This window comes from Nesoenas mayeri (genome assembly GCF_963082525.1).
Source record: "Nesoenas mayeri genome assembly, chromosome: 23".
Classification (NCBI taxonomy): Eukaryota; Metazoa; Chordata; class Aves; order Columbiformes; family Columbidae; genus Nesoenas; species Nesoenas mayeri.
This window is the reverse complement of record NC_137574.1, coordinates 6,302,439-6,323,741: the sequence shown is the minus strand read 5'-3', so window position 1 is coordinate 6,323,741 and position 21,303 is coordinate 6,302,439. Positions and strand designations below refer to the sequence as shown.

The 21,303-nt window shown below is 51.6% G+C and overlaps 1 protein-coding gene and 1 long non-coding RNA gene across 10 annotated transcripts; both read right to left on the bottom strand.

The window, feature by feature from the left end:
• Positions 1 to 4,115: 4,115 nt before the first annotated feature.
• On the bottom strand, positions 4,116 to 11,995 carry LOC308049120. 9 transcript variants are annotated; one of them, XR_013923246.1, is made up of 5 exons: positions 9,167 to 11,995; positions 7,022 to 7,354; positions 6,411 to 6,694; positions 4,735 to 5,065; positions 4,116 to 4,633 (listed from the first exon to the last, which is right to left on the bottom strand). It is a non-coding gene; the product is annotated as an uncharacterized lncRNA (long non-coding RNA). The 9 variants fall into 9 exon arrangements; XR_013923247.1 differs by having other exon boundaries at positions 4,116 to 4,549; XR_013923248.1 differs by having other exon boundaries at positions 4,116 to 4,670; positions 4,920 to 5,065.
• Positions 11,996 to 20,168: 8,173 nt separating this feature from the next.
• Positions 20,169 to 21,101, bottom strand: LOC308048905 (olfactory receptor 14A16-like; the record flags this gene model as incomplete). Its single annotated transcript, XM_080358234.1, has 1 exon — positions 20,169 to 21,101. One exon carries the CDS (start codon positions 21,099 to 21,101, stop codon positions 20,169 to 20,171), a length of 933 nt encoding a protein of 310 aa, XP_080214360.1.
• Between the last annotated feature and the right edge of the window lie 202 nt (positions 21,102 to 21,303).

Genomic DNA, 21,303 nt, shown 5'->3' with positions numbered 1-21,303 from the left:
CCCACCATGCGGGATCAGCTCTGCAGAGTGGGAGCCAGGTTGTCTGGGAGGGCACAGTGACCCCAGGCAGGGGCAGGTGAGAGCCAGGGCAGGGGATGTTCCCTCTGCTCTGTTCTCAGCTGTGGCTGGAGACTGGACCAGTTGGGCGCTGGCGGTGCAAGGGAAATGGGGTGGGCTGGAGCTGGGCACTGACACCACCCCAGTGCTTCCCCCAAGCCCAGCCCTCCTCTCCCAGAGCCCAGGATTCACCAGTGCTCCCCATTGTCAGTGCCACCAGTGACTGAGGATCCCAGTCCCCAGCTGTCCACATTGCCCGTTGCCCCAGCTGTCCTCCCAGCTCCCAGAGTTCCCGAATCCTGGGGTCCCTGGTGCCCCAAGAAGAGGAGTGACTCCCAGCCCCTCATTTATTTAAGGGGCTGGAAAGGGCTCAGAGATAATTGTGCTTAGAGACCCCAGATTTGAGGCTGGTGTCATCTCTGAGGGGGGTTCTGGCTTTTGGGGCTGTTGCAGGGTGGTTTCGAGTTGGAGCAGTGGGTCATCAGCACAGGGTGTCTGGCTGTCAGGGACACACTCCTGTCCCCCCTCGCCACCGTGGATGCCTGGGCCCTTCCCCGTGCAGCTGCCCCATGCAGGAAGCTGCACTGATGCCAGGGAAGGCAGCCGGATCAGTGCTCAAGGCGGGGGTGACTCTGTGCCAAGGCTGGGTTGCCAGGGCGCTGTCTCTGCCAAGCCTGGCTTTGCCCTGGGGGCTGGAGGGGTGGGGAGGGGCAAGGAGTCGTCCTGGGAGGGATAAAGGTGCCCTCACCTTCTCCGGCATCACCCAGGACTCCCTGCACCGCAGAGGAAGATGAAGGTCGCAGTGCTCAGCGTGGCCCTGCTCTTCACCATCCTGCTGTGCACCCGCGAGGATGCGCAGGTGAGGCTCCAGTGAGGGCCCCCACCGGTTTCTTGTCTTGGTGCCCCCACAGCCCTCTTCTTTGGGCCTCCCCATTCCATCCTTTTGGGCCCCTCAGGTATCTCCTCCTCAGGATCTCCTCTGTGTCCTATATAGGGTCCCCAATGCCCTCCCTTTGATGGATGCCAATGCCTTTCTTTCCATCTTTCCCCTCCGTCCTTTGCCTTTCATCCTGTCCACTGCGGTAATGTCCTTAGATCCCCTTCCTTGAACACCCCCTCCCAAACACTTTCCCGATCCCCACGTTTTGTTCCTCTGCTCTCCTCTTCCTCCTGCCCCCACCACCAACCTCACTTGAATTCCCCGTGTCCCCTCCCCTTGAATTCCTTTACCCCCCACTTGCATCCCATGCAGTCCTGTCCCTCCAGCACCCCCAGCCCGGTCCCTTGGGTTCTGCAAGTTCACAACAGTGCCCTGTCTCTGGGTCCCCCCCAACCCCCGTCCTCCTTGGAGGCCCCAAATTCTCGTGTTATCCTTTTCCCCGACCCGAGCCCTGGTCCCTGCATGAACAAGTATCCCAGGTGAAACTTGGAGGAATGAGGCTGGGGGGAGCAGAAGGGATTTTCAGGCTCAGATGAGGGAGAATCCACGGGCCTGGGTGGGGCTGGTGTCACCTGTGTCCCACCCACAGCCCCATTTCTCTCCAAGCCAGACCAACCCCTTTCTCTTCTTTCATAGGCATATCCAGGAGCGTTGCTGGAAGCAAGTGCAGGTTCTCTCCTGCATGTAAGTAGTGGGGTGGACTTGGAGGACATCCAGTCTGGGGAACTGGAGGGCACTTTGGTCCTCCCCTCCCTTGCTGGGACTGGGACATCCCAGTGACCACTGAGGTCTCATGGTCTCTCTACAGGGGGGACTCAAACTCGGGCGAGTGAAGAGGGCTGCGGTAGGTGTCACAAGTTCTGCTGGCCCCACACCCTCCCTCCCATGGCCACGAAATTCCAGGGCATCCCAGCGTGACCCAGAACATGCCAGTGTGCCCCAGTACACTCCCATGCACCCCCCGCAGCCCCCCAGAACATCCCTGCTCCCCAGTGTTTTCCCAGGATGCCCCATTGCCCAGGGCTCCCATTGCATTCCCGTCCATCCCATCACAACCCACTACACCCCAGTGCACCCCAGGATAGCCCAGGACACAGCCCCTTCCCCAGGACCTCCACTGCTTTCTGTGCCCCACCACACAAGCTCACGTACCCCATTTTTCCCTGGAGTCACCTTCCCCAAGGACCCCATCGCTTTCTCCTGCCTCCCAATGCACCCAAGTGTGCCCCTCACCCAACCTTTCTCCCCAGCTCCCTCTGTCTGTCAGGGTGGATGATGTTTTGCAGCAGAAACGCCAGGTTCCAGATCTTCCAGCTGTTGACTTGGAATTGCAGGATACGCTGTTGCGACCTCTTGAACTCGAGGTGAGCAGCATCAGGGCATCTCCAGCCCCACCAAGGGTCCTGGACCCCGGAGCATCCCTGAGCTGTCTGGGTGGGCAGAACGTGGATCCAGGACAAGAAAACAGAGGGGACTGTCCATGACCTGTGTCCCAGGCCACACTGGACAGAGCTGCCCCCATGACTTTTGTTGCACCCAGTGGGACTCTACGGACCCAGAGGGTCACCGTGCAGGCCAGGCAGGGGCTCTGGGGCCATACAGACCCCGAGGATCACCCTGAGGGCTGGGCAGGGTTCTGCGAGATGTAGGGGCATCCGGGGCTAATGACACACTGGCCAAAGAGCTCTGGGTGCCACATGGATCTCAGGAGAACCAAGTCTTGTCCTGGGTTGATTGAGGGCTCCAGCTCTTGTCTCCTTCCCTGGGTCTCTGCAGAGAGAGACGGTGGGGACAAGGCTCCCCTCGTGTCCCAGCTGACACTGGAGGTCTCATTTTGGGCTCTGATTTCAGAACTGAAACTGATGGTGACAGCCGTGTCCTGTCCCCCCTCCAGCGGCATGAGGAGATGATCATCCCTGGATGACCCCATCTGATCCCCTGGGAGCCCTGGGCCGTTTCCCTCTCATAATCAGTAAATCCCTTCAGCAAAGCTACGCTTGTGTGTGGATGGGTGTGTCCGTGTCCATGTTCCCACTGCTGTGCCAGCACTCGGACGCCTGGGTCCTCTCTGGCCACACCACGGCCATGAGCGGAGTGGCTGAGGGGGCCCAGACACCCGGGGTGTCACTGTAAAGGACACCTCCTTCCCACCTGCCATGTGCCCCCAGATACGGGCAGATTAGGGGAAGGTGGAGTGTTCCCCCATGAGGCTGGAGGAGGCTGGTTCACGAGGACTGGGTTATGGACCAGTTAAACAATCTGGACATCCATAAATCCATGGGTCTGGGTGGGATGCACCTGCGGGTGCTGAGGGAGCTGGCTGAGGTCACTGTTAGGCCACTGTCCATCATCTTTGATAAGTCATAGGAAATGGGAGAGGTGCCCGAGGACTGGAGGAAAGCAAATGTCACTCCAGCCTTCAAAAAGGGCAAGAAGGAGGACCTGGGTATCTATAGACCTGTCAGCCTCACCTCCATCCCTGGGAAGACGATGGAACAACTTATCCTTGGTGCTAACGTCAAGGCATATCAAGGAGATTAGGGGTCATTAGGGGCAGTCAACATGGCTTCACCAAGGGGAAGTTGTGCTTGACCAACCTCATTGACTTTTATGAGGACATAACAAGATGGATGGATGATTGCAAAGCGGTGGACGTGGTCTACCTTGACTTGAGTAAGGCATTGACACAGTCTCCCACAGCATCCTCACAGCTGAACTGAGGGAGTGTGGTCTGGATGAGCGGGGAGTGAGGTGACTGTGAACTGGCTGAAGGGAAGAAGCCAGAGAGTCGTGGTCAATGGGGCAGAGTCCAGTGGAGGCCTGTATCCAGTGCAGTGCCTCAGGGGGCAGTGCTGGGGCCAGTACTTTTCACTATATTCATGACTGACTTGGAAACAGATTCTTCGTGGGGCTCTGGTGAGAACCATCCCTCAAGGAACATATTTTGGTGTTGGGGCAGGAGAGGAGCGTGGACGGGCAGCCCGGACCCCTGGGTCCTCTGCCCTGCTCAGGGAGGGGAGGTTGTTCCCTGTACGATGGGCTCAGCACTCCTGGGCTCACAGGAGATGTCACCACCTCCAGAAGCCATCGGCTGTTCCCAAGGCCACCAGTGCAGCAAGTCAACATTTATTTGATGCAACCAGTCTGTTACAGCCAGTAATCCTGTGTAAAATCGATGCAAAATTACCACTGTGCTTAATTACAATGTGCCACATTACAATCAGGCCTTGACAAATTTCTCTGTTTTCCCTGAGAAATCACATTTCTGGCACTTCTACCCCCACATCCCAGCTGCAGCGTTTGTTAACACCGGGCAGCTTTGCTCTCCCAACAGCACTTCCAGTCATTCACGCCCAAGCCAACACGTCACTGGAACCTGGCCACGCATTTTCAAACAATGTCCTTCTGGGGTCCAACTGATGCTGGGGTCGATTTTCTCCTGCAGAAATCCAGAAAATTCAGGCAATCCAAGGGAGGTTGGGATGGTTATTTGTTACCGGTCTCAGAGCTCTTGATGGTGACGTTGTTGCATTGCAGAGTAAAAGAAGAGAACTGGAAAAGGAGGTTGAGATTTTACAGGATGCAAAGGCCATCACACAAGAAGTAATTACTGTTCAAGCGGAGCGGTGCTATGAGCTGCAAGATAATGTAGACCGGCTGCTAGCATGTATTGCTAAGGAACAAAAGGAAAAATATGCCAAAAGTGAGTTCTTGTGTTCTCAGGTTTGTACTCTTACCACAAAACACTCTTGGAATCCCAAGGAACGGGATGGAAATATTTGGAGTGGATCCTCAGACTCCAATATTGAGTTTGAACTTGATCCTGACTTCAATGGCAGGGAGGTGGTGGGAGCACAACCCCCATACAAATGATGCTGCAGCAGGAACAAGCAGATGAGGGGGGCAGATCGCACAAACTCACTCTCCGAAGGAGTTAACGGCATTTTCAGAGATCTCTCAGCAGACGAGCGGGGAAGGAATTCCGGCACAGATTTTGCCAGCTTGGGATAGTGGAGCTGTGTCTATCCATTTATTGGCAGATGAACAAGATTTCTTAAGCCCTATAGCCTATGGTGATCAGATACAACAACAATATGCTCAGCTGCAAACTGTCAGAGGTCCGGACAGGCAAGATATTATTGCACCTACGCTATATCAATGTTTGTGTGCAGCCATTTCAACAGCATATGCTGAACCTGTTGAATCTGTGTTGTCCCGTGGAAATTGGTGCACAATGGAGGAAAGTATTGATTTAGTGCGGCAGATGGGGGTGGTGTATGCATTGATTATGGGATCCGATTCGGACAGGGTAGCAGTGACAAGTGCTACAGGTAATGCAGCACTCTGGCAAATGCCTTGAGGGGAACTGGGGCTGTAATTTCAGGACCCTCTGTTTGGGTGGTGGATAATGGAAATCCGGCAACACTGAGCAGAGTTACAGCACAGGTGATGAGAACACCAGTGCGGAATGACTTAGTACAAGCTGGTATCCTACGATCAGAAATAAGCGGGATCATACCATCACAAATTTTTTGCCGCTTGTAAAAGTTAATGCTTATGCAAAAAAGCCAACCAGCCCCAGCCCCCCCGCCCACACTGCACCCACCCTCCACCCCCTGCCACCTCAGTGCAAGACCAGTTTGCCTTTACCTGGCAACAAAAGCAATGTACTAGCCGAGTACTGTCTCAGAGATAAAAACACGGTCCCTCCGTTTGCCACCAGATGATAGTAGCTGATATAGCACTGTGGTCGGGTACTGTTACTGACTGCCATGAGATTGATGATCTGTTGATTGTGGCAGCGTCACAACAAGAAGCTGAAGCAGCTGCTGAATTTTTGAAGGTGCCTTTGCAGGACCAAGGCTGGGCAATTACTCTGACGAAAACGCAGGGCCCTTGTGCTACTGTACTACTTTTAGAAATAGTTCTGCATAGGCAGCTTAGAGAAACACCAGATTAAGTACAGCACACAGTGCAGCAGTTTTCTGCACCAGCTCCAAAAAAACAATTACATGCCTTTTTAGGACTTTTAGGGCATTGGAGCATTTTCATGCCTGGCTGAATAACTTGTGTAATTCCTTGGCAAGATGAATGGGACACCTGATTATTGCAGAAATATGTTTTTTCCTTTTTCTGTATGTTTACTGTGTGCCCCTGTAAATTGCTCTGTGCTACACCTCACAAGCACAAATGAACAACTCTGGCTTCGCTGGCCCCAGCAGAAGCAAGTCACCTGAGCGAGGGGCTGGAACGTATGGGGATATAGCGAAAGATTTGGCGAGGTGATGAGTTAAATGTAAATACACTCCAGTGACTTGCGCCTGCCTGTAGAAAGGGATCGCACAGACATTTTTAGAGGCAGCGTGTGACACTGGCTCATTTAAAACATCTCCATCTACACACACACACTCACCCGTCCTGCGCGGCATTCGGAACCTCCTCATCCACCACAGCTCAGGCGGGAACAGAACAAATCCTCCTGCTTTCCCCACACCGAGAGCAGCCAGTTTTCCCTGCAAGCACAACAGCAGCTCGTGCGCTGCATCTCCCAACCACGCTCGTTACCGCAGAGGCTTCGGCAGCGCTAACCAGGACAGTCTGTACTTGTGCAAGTGATGAGCTCGGTCTCAGCACAAGGGCCGGGACGGCTGCAGCACACAGGGAGAGCGTTGCAGCTGTTTCTCCTGGAAGGCGGGGCTGCAGGAAAGGAAATAAATTAGTTTTTCAGGAACAAGAAGAACACATTCAAATCACCAGGGAAAATCTGGAGCAAAACACTAAAACCCCAGGTTTAGCAGGGAGCTGGAAAAAACACCTAAAACCTGTCCCCGGACCCTTCCCTTTTCTGTCTCGCAGACAATATCCTCACTCATCGACAAGGGCACGTGAACACTCCAGGAGACTGTCTGTGTGCTGCGGGTAAACACAAACACCACCTTTTCAGCTGGTCCATATATCCCCAGATAGAAGCAAAGGAACTCAAACGCTGTCGCCTGCCAAGAGCTTTGTCACCTCAGAAATTACCTGCAGGGCCCGCTGGACAACTGCAGAGCGGGCGACTCACACACCCTGGGCCACAACCTCGGCTGCCTGGAACGGTCACGGCTCTCTCAGAAATCTGGGCAGGAGTCAAAACCATTCTGGTTCGAGAGCAAGACCGGCTCGAGCTCAAGTTTCCTTTCACATTCTGACACCTGGAAGCTCAATCATAAAGGCTCCACGGGTCCACACCAACGGAGCTCTCCCAACAGGCACTTCCAGTCATTCACGCCCAGGCCAACACGTCACTGGAACCTGGCCACGCATTTTCAAACAATGTCCTTCTGGGGTCCAACTGATACTGGGGTCCATGTCCTCCTGCAGAAACCCACAAAAATCCAGCAATACAAGACGTGCTCCTCTCTGCTCCAACAGCTCTCAAACTCCCACACTTGAGCTTTCATGGCATTGCAGAAATAACAGAACAAACCCCAACGCAAAAGATTCAAGCAGAGCACGCTCCTTAAAAAGCAAATCCCAACACGAGTGCTCATTGCAATCAAAGGAAGCTGGGACACCGCCCTTCAAACGCTCTGGCTGTGCAGCCTGGACAAGACGGTGTCTGCGGTTCAGCAACATCCACGCTCGTCACAACCGGCTGGTGCCGTCACCCCCAAATCTCGGCAGCAGCGATTGTTAACACCGGTTAACAGCTTTGGGTACCCAGAGCTGCCTTCAGCTCACGTCAAAGCGTCTCCTCGTAACGCCCAGTGTGAGCCCAAGAAGGACGCCTCCCTAACGCACACACTGAGGAACCTCAAACAGTGGCCCCTTCTCCATGGGCTGCGTTACAACCTGTGACAGAAAGGGGATTCCACAGCCTGGAAAAGCTCCACAAGGAACGGGAGACTCCTGGGTCTCAGAGTAATTCTAGAGCTCAAGTGGTGACAGACATCAGCTCCAGCTCAGATAATACATGCCAACACCCATCACTGACCCAAGAAGGCAGCTCCTCCCGTCCTGACCGAGGGCTTCAAATCCAACACACTTTGTCCCTCCAACAGGATGCAGCTTATTTCTCTTTCTCCAGATGAACTAGAGATACGTGAAAAATTCTCTGTCCCAGCATTGAAAAAAAACCCCAGCCCGAAGATCCCGACGCTCCTTAAAGACACAGCATGACGCTAATGGAATATTCTCACTGACCAGTCTGGGCGTCAGTCAAGCTCTGCCCCATCCACCCCCCTTCCCAGCTCCTCACACCCGCGGGCAGAGCTCAGACCTTGGCTCTCAGACACCAACAACTAAAAACCTTAACTCTGCCCGGGTGTTCCTCTTGTTCTCAAACTGAATCCGAACAATGACTGTGCCAGCTATGAAAAAGAAAGGCTTCTAACTGCGTGGAGAAAATTGACTCACTTTCCAGGCGTCTCACCTGCACAAACCAGATTCTAAAGGCGGATGCGCTTTGCCGGGCACAAACCAGCCACGTAGTCAAAGCATGAAAACTCTGCCCCACTGCTGCCACGGCTGTTACCTGAAAACGATTCACCTGTGCTGCTGGTGCTCAAGGGGGACAGAATACAGAACAGCATCCACCACCTCTGACTATTTCTTGGAGCTTAATCCAGCAACAACCACAATTCCCAGCTGCCCAGTGCTTTACATGGAAATGCAAATGCAACAGGCAGTGCTAGAATCTGGATCACAGACATTCTGGGGTTCTTTGAGCTTGCTTTCACAAGCAGAGCAGAATTGGCTCCAACTGAAGTGGTATCTGCCCTGTTCAGCTAAACATCTAGTTTGAGTTAACCAGGGGCACAGGAATTCCTTTGACTCGCTTTCTGCAGAGCAGAGAGACTCAAATGAAATGACCTGTGAAAACAGCCTTGAAAAGCTTCCAAGACCAGTGTGTGCCTGGAGCCCCCGTGCTCTGCCTTGGCCTACACCACGTCAGTCTCTGGATGAGGAGGAAAACCTTCTGACCTTTTGCATACAGCCCAAACAAAATAACAACTACCTGAGACACTTGGACCAAGACTCAACATCAAAAATGAATGCTTCCTGCAGGGTAAAAGTGCACAGGAATTAAAGACTTGCTAAACAGACCCATGATTCTCCGAAATAAACAACCCCCAAGGCTCGACAAGCCAGGGTTACTGCTCTAAATCCAAGCGCAGCTGCACCGACCTGAGTCAACACGGACACAGTCGCCTCCCTTGTCCCACACGAAGCTGCACAGGCCACGTGCTGCTCCAACAGGAACGTGCTGGGGACACCCGGCTTTCCCACGGCGGCCTCTGCGCTGCCCCCTGCACAGAGCACCAACAGGCCGGCAGTTATGGGCTCAGCTCCGGCGGTTCCCGGGACTAGGGGTCACTCGGATACTCGGCAGCACCAACTGGCTGAAAACTCTCCAGAAATGGAAATTTCACTCAGCGGAAGGCCGTGCTCACTGCTGGAAAACTCTGGGGAGCAATAAGCTACGCTGCTTGCTAAAGTCTTCCCACAACAGTAAAGCTCCAAGTCGAACCACAGCCCTGGGCCAGGTCGCATTCTCCCAAGGAGCCTCAGCACCAAGAGCCCAGCTGTGCCCAGAGCCTCGGCTGACACAGGGATCGCACAGACACTCTTACAGGCAGCGTGTGACACTGGCTCATTTAAAACATCTCCATCTACACACACACTCACCCGTCCTGCGCGGCATTCGGAACCTCCTCATCCACCACAGCTCAGGCGGGAACAGAACAAATCCTCCTGCTTTCCCCACACCGAGAGCAGCCAGTTTTCCCTGCAAGCACAACAGCAGCTCGTGCGCTGCATCTCCCAACCACGCTCGTTACCGCAGAGGCTTCGGCAGCGCTAACCAGGACAGTCTGTACTTGCGCAAGTGATGAGCTCGGTCTCAGCACAAGGGCCGGGACGGCTGCAGCACACAGGGAGAGCGTTGTAGCTGTTTCTCCTGGAAGGCAGAGCTGCAGGAAAGGAAATAAATTAGTTTTTCAGGAACAAGAAGAACACATTCAAATCACCAGGGAAAATCTGGAGGAAAACACTAAAACCCCAGGTTTAGCAGGGAGCTGGAAAAAACACCTAAAACCTGTCCCCGGACCCTTCTCTTTTCTGTCTCACAGACAATTTCTTCACTCATCGACAAGAGCACGTGAACACTCCAGGGGTCTGTCTGTGTGCTGCGGGTAAACACAAACACCACCTTTTCAGCTGGTCCATATATCCCCAGATAGAAGCAAAGGAACTCAAACGCTGTCGCCTGCCAAGAGCTTTGTCACCTCAGAAATTACCTGCAGGGCCCGCTGGACAACTGCAGAGCGGGCGACTCACACACCCTGGGCCACAACCTCGGCTGCCTGGAACGGTCACGGCTCTCTCAGAAATCTGGGCAGGAGTCAAAACCATTCTGGTTCGAGAGCAAGACTGGCTCAAGTTCAAGTTTCCATTCGCATTCTGACACCTGGAAGCTCAATCATAAAGGCTCCACGGGTCCACACCAACAGAGCTCTCCCAACAGGCACTTCCAGTCATTCACGCCCAGGCCAACACGTCACTGGAACCTGGCCACACATTTTCAAACAATGTCCTTCTGGGGTCCAACTGATACTGGGGTCCATGTCCTCCTGCAGAAACCCACAAAAATCCAGCAATACAAGACGTGCTCCTCTCTGCTCCAACAGCTCTCAACCTCCCGCACTTGAGCTTTCATGGCATTGCAGAAATAACAGAACAAACCCCAACGCAAAAGATTCAAGCAGAGCACGCTCCTTAAAAAGCAAATCCCAACACGAGTGCTCATTGCAATCAAAGGAAGCTGGGACACCGCCCTTCAAACGCTCTGGCTGTGCAGCCTGGACGAGACGGTGTCTGCGGTTCAGCAACATCCACGCTCGTCACGACCGGCTGGTGCCGTCACCCCCAAATCTCGGCAGCAGCGATTGTTAACACCGGTTAACAGCTTTGGGTACCCAGAGCTGCCTTCAGCTCACGTCAAAGCGTCTCCTCGTAACGCCCAGTGTGAGCCCAAGAACGACACCTCCCTAACACACACACTGAGGAACCTCAAACAGTGCCCCCTTCTCCATGGGCTGCGTTACAACCTGTGACAGAAAGGGGATTCCACAGCCTGGAAAAGCTCCACAAGGAACGGGAGCCTCCTGGGTCTCAGAGTAATTCTAGAGCTCAAGTGGTGACAGACATCAGCTCCAGCTCAGATAATACATGCCAACACCCATCACTGACCCAAGAAGGCAGCTCCTCCCGTCCTGACCGAGGGCTTCAAATCCAACACGCTTTGTCCCTCCAACAGGACACAGCTTATTGATTTCTAACACCATTCATCTCTGTCTTCCTCGAGATGAACTAGACACGCATTATACAAGCAACCAAGTCTCTTCCTGGAAGCAGCGGGGCCTTTTGCCTTCTCTTTTCCACCCCACTTTGCAGGAGAAGGAAAACAAACGGCAGTAGAGATGCTGAGAAATTCAACCACCAAATGGAGAGGGAACCTTTGAGAGCGGGAAAACTTACCCGTACAATGGAGAGAGCTACGCTGAATGAATAACACTGAAAACGAATCCTTCTTGTCAGGGTAAGAGTGCACAGCAATTAAAGACCTGCTAAACAGACCCATGATTCTCAGAAATAAACAACCCCCAAGGCTCGACAAGCCAGGGTTACTGCTCTAAATCCAAGCGCAGCTGCACCGACCTGAGTCAACACGGACACAGTCGCCTCCCTTGTCCCACACGAAGCTGCACAGGCCACGTGCTGCTCCAACAGGAACGTGCTGGGGACACCCGGGTTTCCCACGGCGGCCTCTGCGCTGCCCCCTGCACGGAGCACCAACAGGCCGGCAGTTGTGGGCTCAGCTCCGGCGGCTCCCGGGACCGGGGTCTCCAAGGGCCCGTTCGCACACGGACCTTTGTGCGCGCGCCCCGACCGCGGGCGCTTCTCCCGCCCCCATCTCGACCCGCCGCTCGCCCCCGGACCCGCCGCTCGCGCCCCTGGACCCGCCGCTCGCCCCCCCGGACCCGCCGCTCGCCCCCCCGGACCCGCCGCTCGCCCCCCGGACCCGCTCAGGAGCCTCCGCTCGGCCCAGCGCTGCAGCCGGAAATGGCGTCACCGGGACGGGCGAGGCGAGCCGCGCTGCCGGCAGGACCCCGCCAGAGCTGTCCGATCATTCGCCTGACCCGCCACATGTTTATACGGAATCTGGTTGCTCTGAACCATTATTAAAATACAAAAGTCCCCGGCAGCCGTGCCGGCATGGCGGCTCAGTGCAGTGGAAACTCTCTGAGCTGCAGATCAGCCTCGGCTCTCAAACAAACTCCTCGCTGCCCGCTCCGCAGCCGCGGAACCCGCAGCACGGAGCGGCCGCACGTCCCGCGGGCGGACACGGTGTCCGCGGCCGCTCGGCACCGCACCCGCTGGGGCAGCAGCGCTGAGGGCCTGTGGGTTCCGAACCGGAGCGTCCTGTCCTGTCACAGCGGAAAAGTCTCGGCTGCTGAGAACAGGCTCCGTTTTGCAGTCGCTGAAGAGAAGTTTCCGCTCCCTGGAATCTCAGAACAGCAGCAGCTGTAACGAACTGACAGACCGTGGGCCGCCTGCATTTCTCAGTGTCTGTGCTGATCGCTTTATCCGGTCGTTATTGTGAAAAACGCAGTTGTGACTCGTGCTGAGATGTTTAATGTTTACAGGTATAACCAAATGAGGCACGGACTCTGAACTTGGAAAAGGGAAAGGTGGTTAAGTTCTATGTAAAAGTTATGAAACTTGTTTAGGAAGTTATATTGATAGAGGGAACTAACATTTTAAGGGTTAAGCAACTATATAATAAGGGCCTACTAACAAGCTAACATTTTAAACCACATTATTAATATCTAGTTTAGAGCTGTATGGAACTAATTGTGCTAAAAAAAGCAGGACTTCATTAAATGCCGAGATAAGAAGTTCTACAGCACCAGCTGCAACAAGACAGCCAAGATTTACAGCAAAAAGGGGGCGCCAGTCTGGTTGCTGTCGGTTTGGCAGCTCGGGTTCCAGCCAGTTCCTCCTAATGAGCCAAAGGTACAAAGTCCACTGTGACGAAGCTGAAGGAGCTTCATCCAAAGACCCCTAAAGACCCTTCCTCAAATTCACCAAGTGACACTGCGCAGGCCAACAGGGGAGGGTCAAGGAGGGGAATATGTAAATGGTTATCTGAGACTCATTTTAATAAAAAGCGGGAAAGGTCATGAATATGTAGAGGCGTTTCTGGGGTCATTATGAATATGTAATACCATACTGTATTTAAGCACACTTCTTATTGTTAAAAGTGTGCGTGTTGGGCGGAGTGAATCCCCCGCGCACGTTTTTACGGAACACAAGGAAATGGGTTAAACGTTGTTTATCCATAGAAAAAGCGTAAGTTATTTATTTCATTCTTAATGCCAGAAAGAGGTGGAAAGATAAAGACGACGGGTTGTGCTGCACAGAATTACATCATTTTTGCCAAATAAGGAACTGAAATAAATAACTTACGCTTCTTCTATGGATAAACAACATTTAATCCAATTCCTTAATTGCATTTCTTAAACACGTGTTCATTAGAGCATAAGCAAAACAGCGCTGGGTACGCGGGGGATTCGCTCCGCCCAACGCGCACACCTTTTAACAAAAGAGGTGTGCTTAAATACAGTATGGTATTACATATTCATAATGACCCCAGGAACGCCTCTACATATGGTGAAGCACGTGAAGCATCTAACCCCAAAACTTAACTGTACCGCTAAGACAACTCCAGAACCCCTAACACTAACCCTAATCCAACCGTTGCCCTAAACCAAATCCTAAAACTTAAGCCTAAATGTAAACCTAAATACCCAATCCTAAATCTAATCCTAAAATTTAAGGCAAAGCCCTAACTCTAACCCTAAGACCCCTTCCTTACTGGGCGAATGATGGGCATGGTGTTATGAGGTAATTTGTGTCTCAGAAACTCCTAATCCAGGAAAAAGCCTGTGGCTGTGAAGGGGACCATGGGGTCAGTTCTGACTCTGGAGGTGACAGACCAGCAGCAGGGACATGGCTGGGAAAGAACCTCTGCACTAGGACAGGCCCTGTCCACGAAGAGGACTTGGAGATGGGTTGTCATGTCCATTCTGCCTGAGTACGTGACAGGACAGCAGCTGGTATATGGTCATGTCTGCCAGAGAAGCTGAAAGGCACTCATGGGTTTTACAAGATCACGCTGAGGTTGCTTCTGTGTGGTGAGGTGAAAGACCACAAGAAGCCTGACAGGTTGGGCTCCCTGCTTGAAGGGCAGTTTCTGAGATAGTCGAGCTTTCCATGGTAGTGGGAAAATGCGGGAGAGGGAGAAAAAAAGGCAAGAAGAGCAACTTGGAAGATAGAGACTGAGTATCAGGAGGAAGGAATGTCACTGGAAGGGCAGTGCTGTGGTGCAAGAGGTCGCCCAGAGGTAGTCTGGATCAGCCCATGGTTGTGTTCCAAAGAACAGCCAGTGAGGGTGCAGACACATCAGTGAAGGTGCAGAAATGCCGGGGTGAGAGCAGGTGGGGAAGCGAGATGGGCGTCTATAGCCTGCAGGGAAAGAGGGGAAGGTGTAGGACTGTGTGGAGCAGCCGGTGGTGGAGATGGCAAAGGGCGCTGGCGAGGCTGGGAGGCACCAATAGAACCCAGGTCTTTGTCCCCTTGGCCTTGGCAGTTGTCTCTGCCACTGAGGCCAATGAGAAAACATGTTGTCCTCATGGCACTGGGGCCTCGTTGCCTCCTTGCAGCCCCATGGGGAAGCTGGAAGTTGTTGTTTCAGTGTTGTCCTTTTCTCGGAGAGCCCTGAGCCGTGTGTGAGGGACAGGATCCCCCTTCCCATTGCCTGGAGCTCATGGGTCTCCTTTCTGCTTCAGAAAGCAAACCAAGGAGTTTCTCAGCATCAGAGCCACCTGCACAGGGCCTTGGCCCACCTGTCATCAGAGCGTCCAGCGAATCCCTGGGGAGCCTTTGTCAGTAACAGGCCTCAGTGGGGCCCATTAATGCTTCAAGGAGCTTTGAAGTTTTGTTTCTGACTTGGCCTCCTTGAGAGCTTTGTTTGTTCTCAGTACCTGAGGCTCATGGACTCAGCATCAAATGCAGCATGAGCTCACTAAAATGCCCCAAGCTCTCACAAGCCATGTCTCTTGCATAATTTTCTTCAAGCTCTACAAAGCTTGTAGAGTTAATTAGAGAGGTTTCAGGAGAGCAGATAAAGAGGACATTTTGAATGAGCACATTGAAGATGTGATAGAAGAATTCCCCCATGGATACCGATGCAGAGTGTCTCCTGAGGAGGTGTGGACAGACAGGAAAAGCAGATTCAACTCCAGCAGATCCCCACCACAGATGACCTGTGTCCATCAGTGCCAGCCCCTCTCCTCAGACCAGAACAAGAGTCCTGCTCCAGCAACAGAGCAGCCTGACCCCAATGAGTGTCTGCAGAAAGAGGTTTCTCTTCCTCCTGGATTCCTCCCTGAAGAGCGGGAGGAATCTACAATAGCTAAAACAGCTACAACAGCTAAAATAGCAACAATAGCAACAACAGGAACAATAGCAACAACAGGAACAATAGCTATAATAGCTAAAATAGCAACAATAGCATCAACAGCAACGATAGCTACAATAGCAACAATAATAACAATAGCTACAACAGCAAGAATAGCTACAATAGCAACAATAGCTACAACAGCAACAATAGCAACAATAGCTACAATAGCTACAACATCAACAATAGCTACAATAACAACAATAGCTACAATAGCTACAATAGCTATAACAGCAACAACAGCTACAATAGCAACAATAGCAACAACAGCTACAACAGCAACAATAGCAACAACAGCAACAATAGCTATGATAGCCACAATACCTACAATAGCTACAATAGCAACAACAGCAACAACAGCAACAACAGCAACAACAGCAACAATAGCAACAATAGCAACAACAGCAACAATAGCAACAACAGCAACAATAGCAAAACCAGCAACAATAGCTACAATAGCTACAGTAGCTACAACAGCAACAACAGCAACAACAGCAACAATAGCTACAATAGCCACAATACCTACAATAGCTACAATAGCAACAACAGGAACAACTGCTACAATAGCAAAAAAAGCAACAACAGCAACAATAGCAACAACAGCTACAATAGCTACAATAGCAACAATAGCAGCTATAACTACAATAGCTACAATATCAACAATAGCAATAACAGCAACAATAGCAACAACAGCTACAATAGCTACAATAGCTACAATAGCAACATTAGCAACAATAGCTACAATAGCTACAATAGCTAAAATAGCCACAATAGCTACAATAGTTACAATAGGAACAATAGCAACAACAGCAATAATAGCTTCAACAGCTACAATAAATGTAATATAATAATGATAATAAATAAAATAATTATAGTAATAGTAATTATAATAATGATGATGGCAGTAGTAAGAGTAGTAATTGCAAAAAATGGTAATAATAATAACAGCAGATATAAACCAAGTCACGCATAATGCAATTGCTCACAACCCATGTTGTCATGTTCTCTTGATTTATGTGAATAGTTTTAGGCAGCCACTTATGAAAACAAATTTTCTGCTGTATTTAGAGTGTAACATTCTGTCTATGTACTTCTGTTTCACTGGCGTTTCTCCATCCTCTCCCTTTTCTATCTTCAAAGAGCTCTCCAAGGGAAGATTCCTTGCATCATAGATTCACTCAGATTGGAAGACACCTGAATGTCATCCTGACTGTGCTGCTTGAGGCAGGTGAACTCGATGGGGTAGCTCAAGGGCTCCCCGCAGTTTGCCTTTATCCACAAAGGACCATAAGGTGAGCTCTAAACCATCATACAGGCAGATAATGAAGATGTTCACAGGTGTTGGCTCAAGTGCTGGTCACTGAGGGATGCCATCAGTGACTGGCTGCCAGGAGGAGTCCATTCCACTGATGGCATCTGGGCCTGACTATCCAGCCAAACTGCCACACTTGTTGTCATCTCTATTTTCCTTCCAGATATCACCAATATGACTATGGTAGAACATGTCAAAGGCCTTGTTAAAGTCCAGGTACACAACATTCCCTGCTTTCCCCTCCCATGCAGGTTCTGCACTCTTTTTTGTTTCCTTCAAGTGCCTGGAGATGTCTGGAAAGCATTTGCCCCATCACTTGCCCAGGGACTGAGGTGAAGCTGCCCAGCCTGTAATTCTACCAATCATCTTCCTTTTTAACCTACTTGAAGACAATTTTGATATTTTATTTCTCAGAGGACCATGGAACCTCCCTGATAGCCACAACTTTTCTGAGGTGTTTGAGAGACAGAGACACCAGCCAGCTCCACCAGCAACTCTCTGCCCCTTCCCACACCAAAGGCTCTCTCTATATCCTGTCCTTCCAGGTGAGTTTCTGGGACACAGCAAATGCTGTCCAGGTCGTCTGGGCCTGTTCAGAAGGCAACGGGAGGTCAGCAACTCTGATGGTCTCTGTGTGAACATCAAAGCTTTCTTAAAATTCTTTCTCAGTGCTCCACTTCTGCTCAACCTTCCTGGTTCTTGGGCTGCAGGTTGAGCAGGGATGTGAGGATGGTGTAGGAAAAAGGCTTTGTCAAACTGTCTCAGGAGTGCTGTTCTGGCATCATGCAGTCAAGCGTGAGGGTGCTGTAGAAAACAGTGGCACTGGTGAGGTGAGAGGGCCAGGTGGAGAAGGTCTTCTGCCTGTCTGCACTGGGGTGAAGAGCAGCGATGCATTCACAGGATGCCCATGTGAATTGGAGGGGAAAACTGGCTCTAAAATGGTGATTATGAAAACATGAGTGTCACAGTATTACTGCAGGAGATCTCCAGCAATGAAGCAGAATCACAGAAGTTGTCGGCTCCATTGGGGTCACAGAACTCTGGGGCAAGAATGAAATGTAGGGAATAGAAATCCCCATAGCCAAGGCGCAGCTGCCTTCTGGAGACAGACCATCCAGTGCATGACTCTTGCATTCAGGTGGTTATTGGGGAAGTTACTCTCAACATGAAGTGACCTCGATACACTGTCCCACAAGCCTCCATGGCCTCCTCAGCAATCGCTGATGGCATTTATGCTCATTCAGGTTCATCTCTCCCAACACATGCACATGATGTGCATGCTCATATCTTGCCTCAATGCAAACCTGGACTTCTGATCTAGTCACTCGGTCTCCTTCCATGGAGGAAAGAACAACCTCTCTCAGCTGTGGTGAGAGGACAATGCCCTACAAGGTGGTTGCAAGGGGCTGGTTGGTGACAATTGTCCTGGGGTAGGTGCCCCATGATGTCCAGGAGCTTGGGCACAGACCAGACCCTGCTCTGCTGGTCTTTCATGTCTCTCCCAGGAGGCCTGGCTGTGTGAGAACATTGCTGTGTGCCCCCACCATGCACGCTCACACGCTTCATCTTTTCACGGGTGGTTTCCTCTCTGGGGCACTTTCCAGCCCAGCTCCTCGCCGGCTCTCCACACATCCTGATCTCATCCCACTGAGCCCACAGAAAACACAGAAAACAAAGCCTTTTGAGAGTCTATCCCTTACACATGTTCTTGAGAGCATGTCACGGAGGCACCCCATAGGTTAATTTAAGGGACAACAGAGTCCAAAACCAACTTTTATTAAACCGGTGAGAAACAGAGTTTTAGCACTCCAAAAGTGACTTAATTAAAGGCTCGGATATCAGTTGAAGAAAATTACTAAGGGGCAGCAACTAATACAACGGGCGGTCCACAGAGTGCATGCACGTGGCTTCACTCAAAACAATGCCGGAGCCGGCCCTGAGTCCCGGAGAAGTACACACTTGCCTGAACATGGTGCGGGATTATTTTTAAAGAGATACACGTACTTGTAGTAAGTACGGGAAGTGTACACTCGCAATTCCGCGAGGGTAAATTTATAATACACTCGCAATCCTGCGAGGGTTAATTTACTTACACGTGCAAATGCACACAGAATATTACACGTGCTTACGTGGAAGCACGGGAGGAAAATACACTCGTGATTGTGCGAGGAAATAAAGTACACGTGCAAATGTGCACAGAAAGTTACATGTGCATATGTGCATGGAAGGAAAATAAACCCGCGATTCTGCGAGGATTAATTTTACACGTGCTCATATGGAGCACAGGAAGTTATATGTGCATATGTGCAAGTATAAATGGAAGCCTGAGTTTGTAATAAATGTCTCTCATTGCACCTTCCCGAGAGTCCGTGTCTCATTCACTGCACCCTCACTGGCTGTTTGTTGAAACACAAAGCCATGGGCTGATCCCGACTGCCTCTGGGTGACCTCCTGCACCGCAGCACTGCCCTTCCACTGACGTTTCTTCCTCCTGATATCCAGAATGCACCTCCCAAGTTGTCCTTTTTTGAGTTATTTTTTTTTTCCCTCTATGGCCTCTTCCCACTACCATGGAAAGCTCGACTATCTCAGAAACTGCTCTGCAGGCAGGGACCCCAACCCGTCAGACTTCTTGTGGTCTTTAGCCTGACCAGAGAGAAGTAACCTCACCATGGACTCCTTATGCACCCATGGATGTTGAGAGACAGAGTGTTTCCCTTGTACACACAGATGCAGGAGTCACTGTGTCTCTCTGACCTCCTGCTGCCACTCCAGGGGGCTGGGAGGCACCTCAGCCCTGCCATTTGTCACCCTTCTCTGCACTTAGATGAGATGCCTCGTGGCATAAAGAATGGACAGGGGATCTTCTGTTCCAGGAAGCACATCCCAGTGCTACATTCAGGTGGTTCCCCAAAGGATGTTACTCTCAACATGAAATCGCATCAAGACACTGTCTGTCCCACTGACCTTCATGGAACCCCAAGGAATAGCTGATGGTGTTTCTGCTCACTTGGGTTCATCACCTCAGAAGCACTTTGTGCATTTGTTTACATCTTGTCTATACAATGCAAACATGGACATCTGACCTACTCATTAGTTGTGCTGCCAGGGAGGGACGAAGAAACTCTTCAAGCTGAAGTGAGAAGCCAGTGCTGGAAATGGTGGTTGTGAGAGGCCGGTCCATGACAACTGACCTGCAGCAGGTTCTCTAGGGTGTCCAGTGGACACGGGCACAACCACTCAGTGAGAAAATTATTTACATTATATATGCCATGCAGAAGATTATGGGCAGTTTATTGCTTCATCAAACAGCCATTCATTAGTTGCCACACTGAATCCTTGATCTCCTTGTTCCTCATACTGTAGATGAGGGGGTTCACTGCTGGAGGCACCACTGAGTACAGAACAGACACCACCAGATCCAGGGATGGGGAGGAGATGGAGGGGGGTTTCAGGTAGGAAAATATGACAGTGTTGATAAACAGAGAGACCACGGCCAGGTGAGGGAGGCACGTGGAAAAGGCTTTGTGCTGACCCTGCTCAGAGGGGATCCTCAGCACCGCCCTGAAGATCTGCACATAGGACAGCACAATGAACACGAAACAGCCGAATGCCACTGAGAAAGAAATCACAAGAACCCAGACTTCCCTGAGGTAGGTGTCTGAGCAGGAGAGCTTGAGGATCTGGGGGATTTCACAGAAGAACTGGTCCACAGCATTGCCCTTGCAGAGTGGTAGTGAAAATGTATTGGCCGTGTGCAGCAGAGAATAGAGGAACCCAGTGGCCCAGGCAGCTGCTGCCATGTGGACACAAGCTCTGCTGCCCAGGAGGGTCCCGTAGTGCAGGGGTTTGCAGATGGCAGCATAGCGGCCATAGGCCATGATGGTGAGGAGCCAATACTCTGCTGAAGCTAAAAAGACAAAGAGAAACACTTGAGCAGCACATCCTGTGTAGGAGATGGCCCTGGTGTTCCAGAGGAAATTGGCCATGGACTTGGGGACAGTGGTTGAGATGTAGCCCAGGTCAATGACGGAGAGGTTGAGCAGGAAGAAGTACATGGGGGTGTGCAGGTGCTGGTCCCAGGCTATGGTGGTGATGATGAGGCCATTGCCCAGGAGGCCAGCCAGGTAGATGCCCAGGAAGAGCCAGAAGTGCAAGAGCTGCAGCTCCCGTGTGTCTGTGAATGCCAGGAGGAGGAACTGAGTGATGGAGCTGCTGTTGGACATTTGCTGATTTTGGCTATGGAGGCTATCACAGAAGAAAAAGACAGTGAGAATTTTTGGGAGATTTCTCTGAGCAAAGTCTAAGCCATTTCTCATACACCCCCCCTGCTCCACACCCCCTTGTCCTTTTCCAGACCTTCCCTCAGCTCCGTGTCTGAGCCCTGGGTGGTGCTGGCTGGAGGTGCATGAGGAGCAGGGCCTGTGC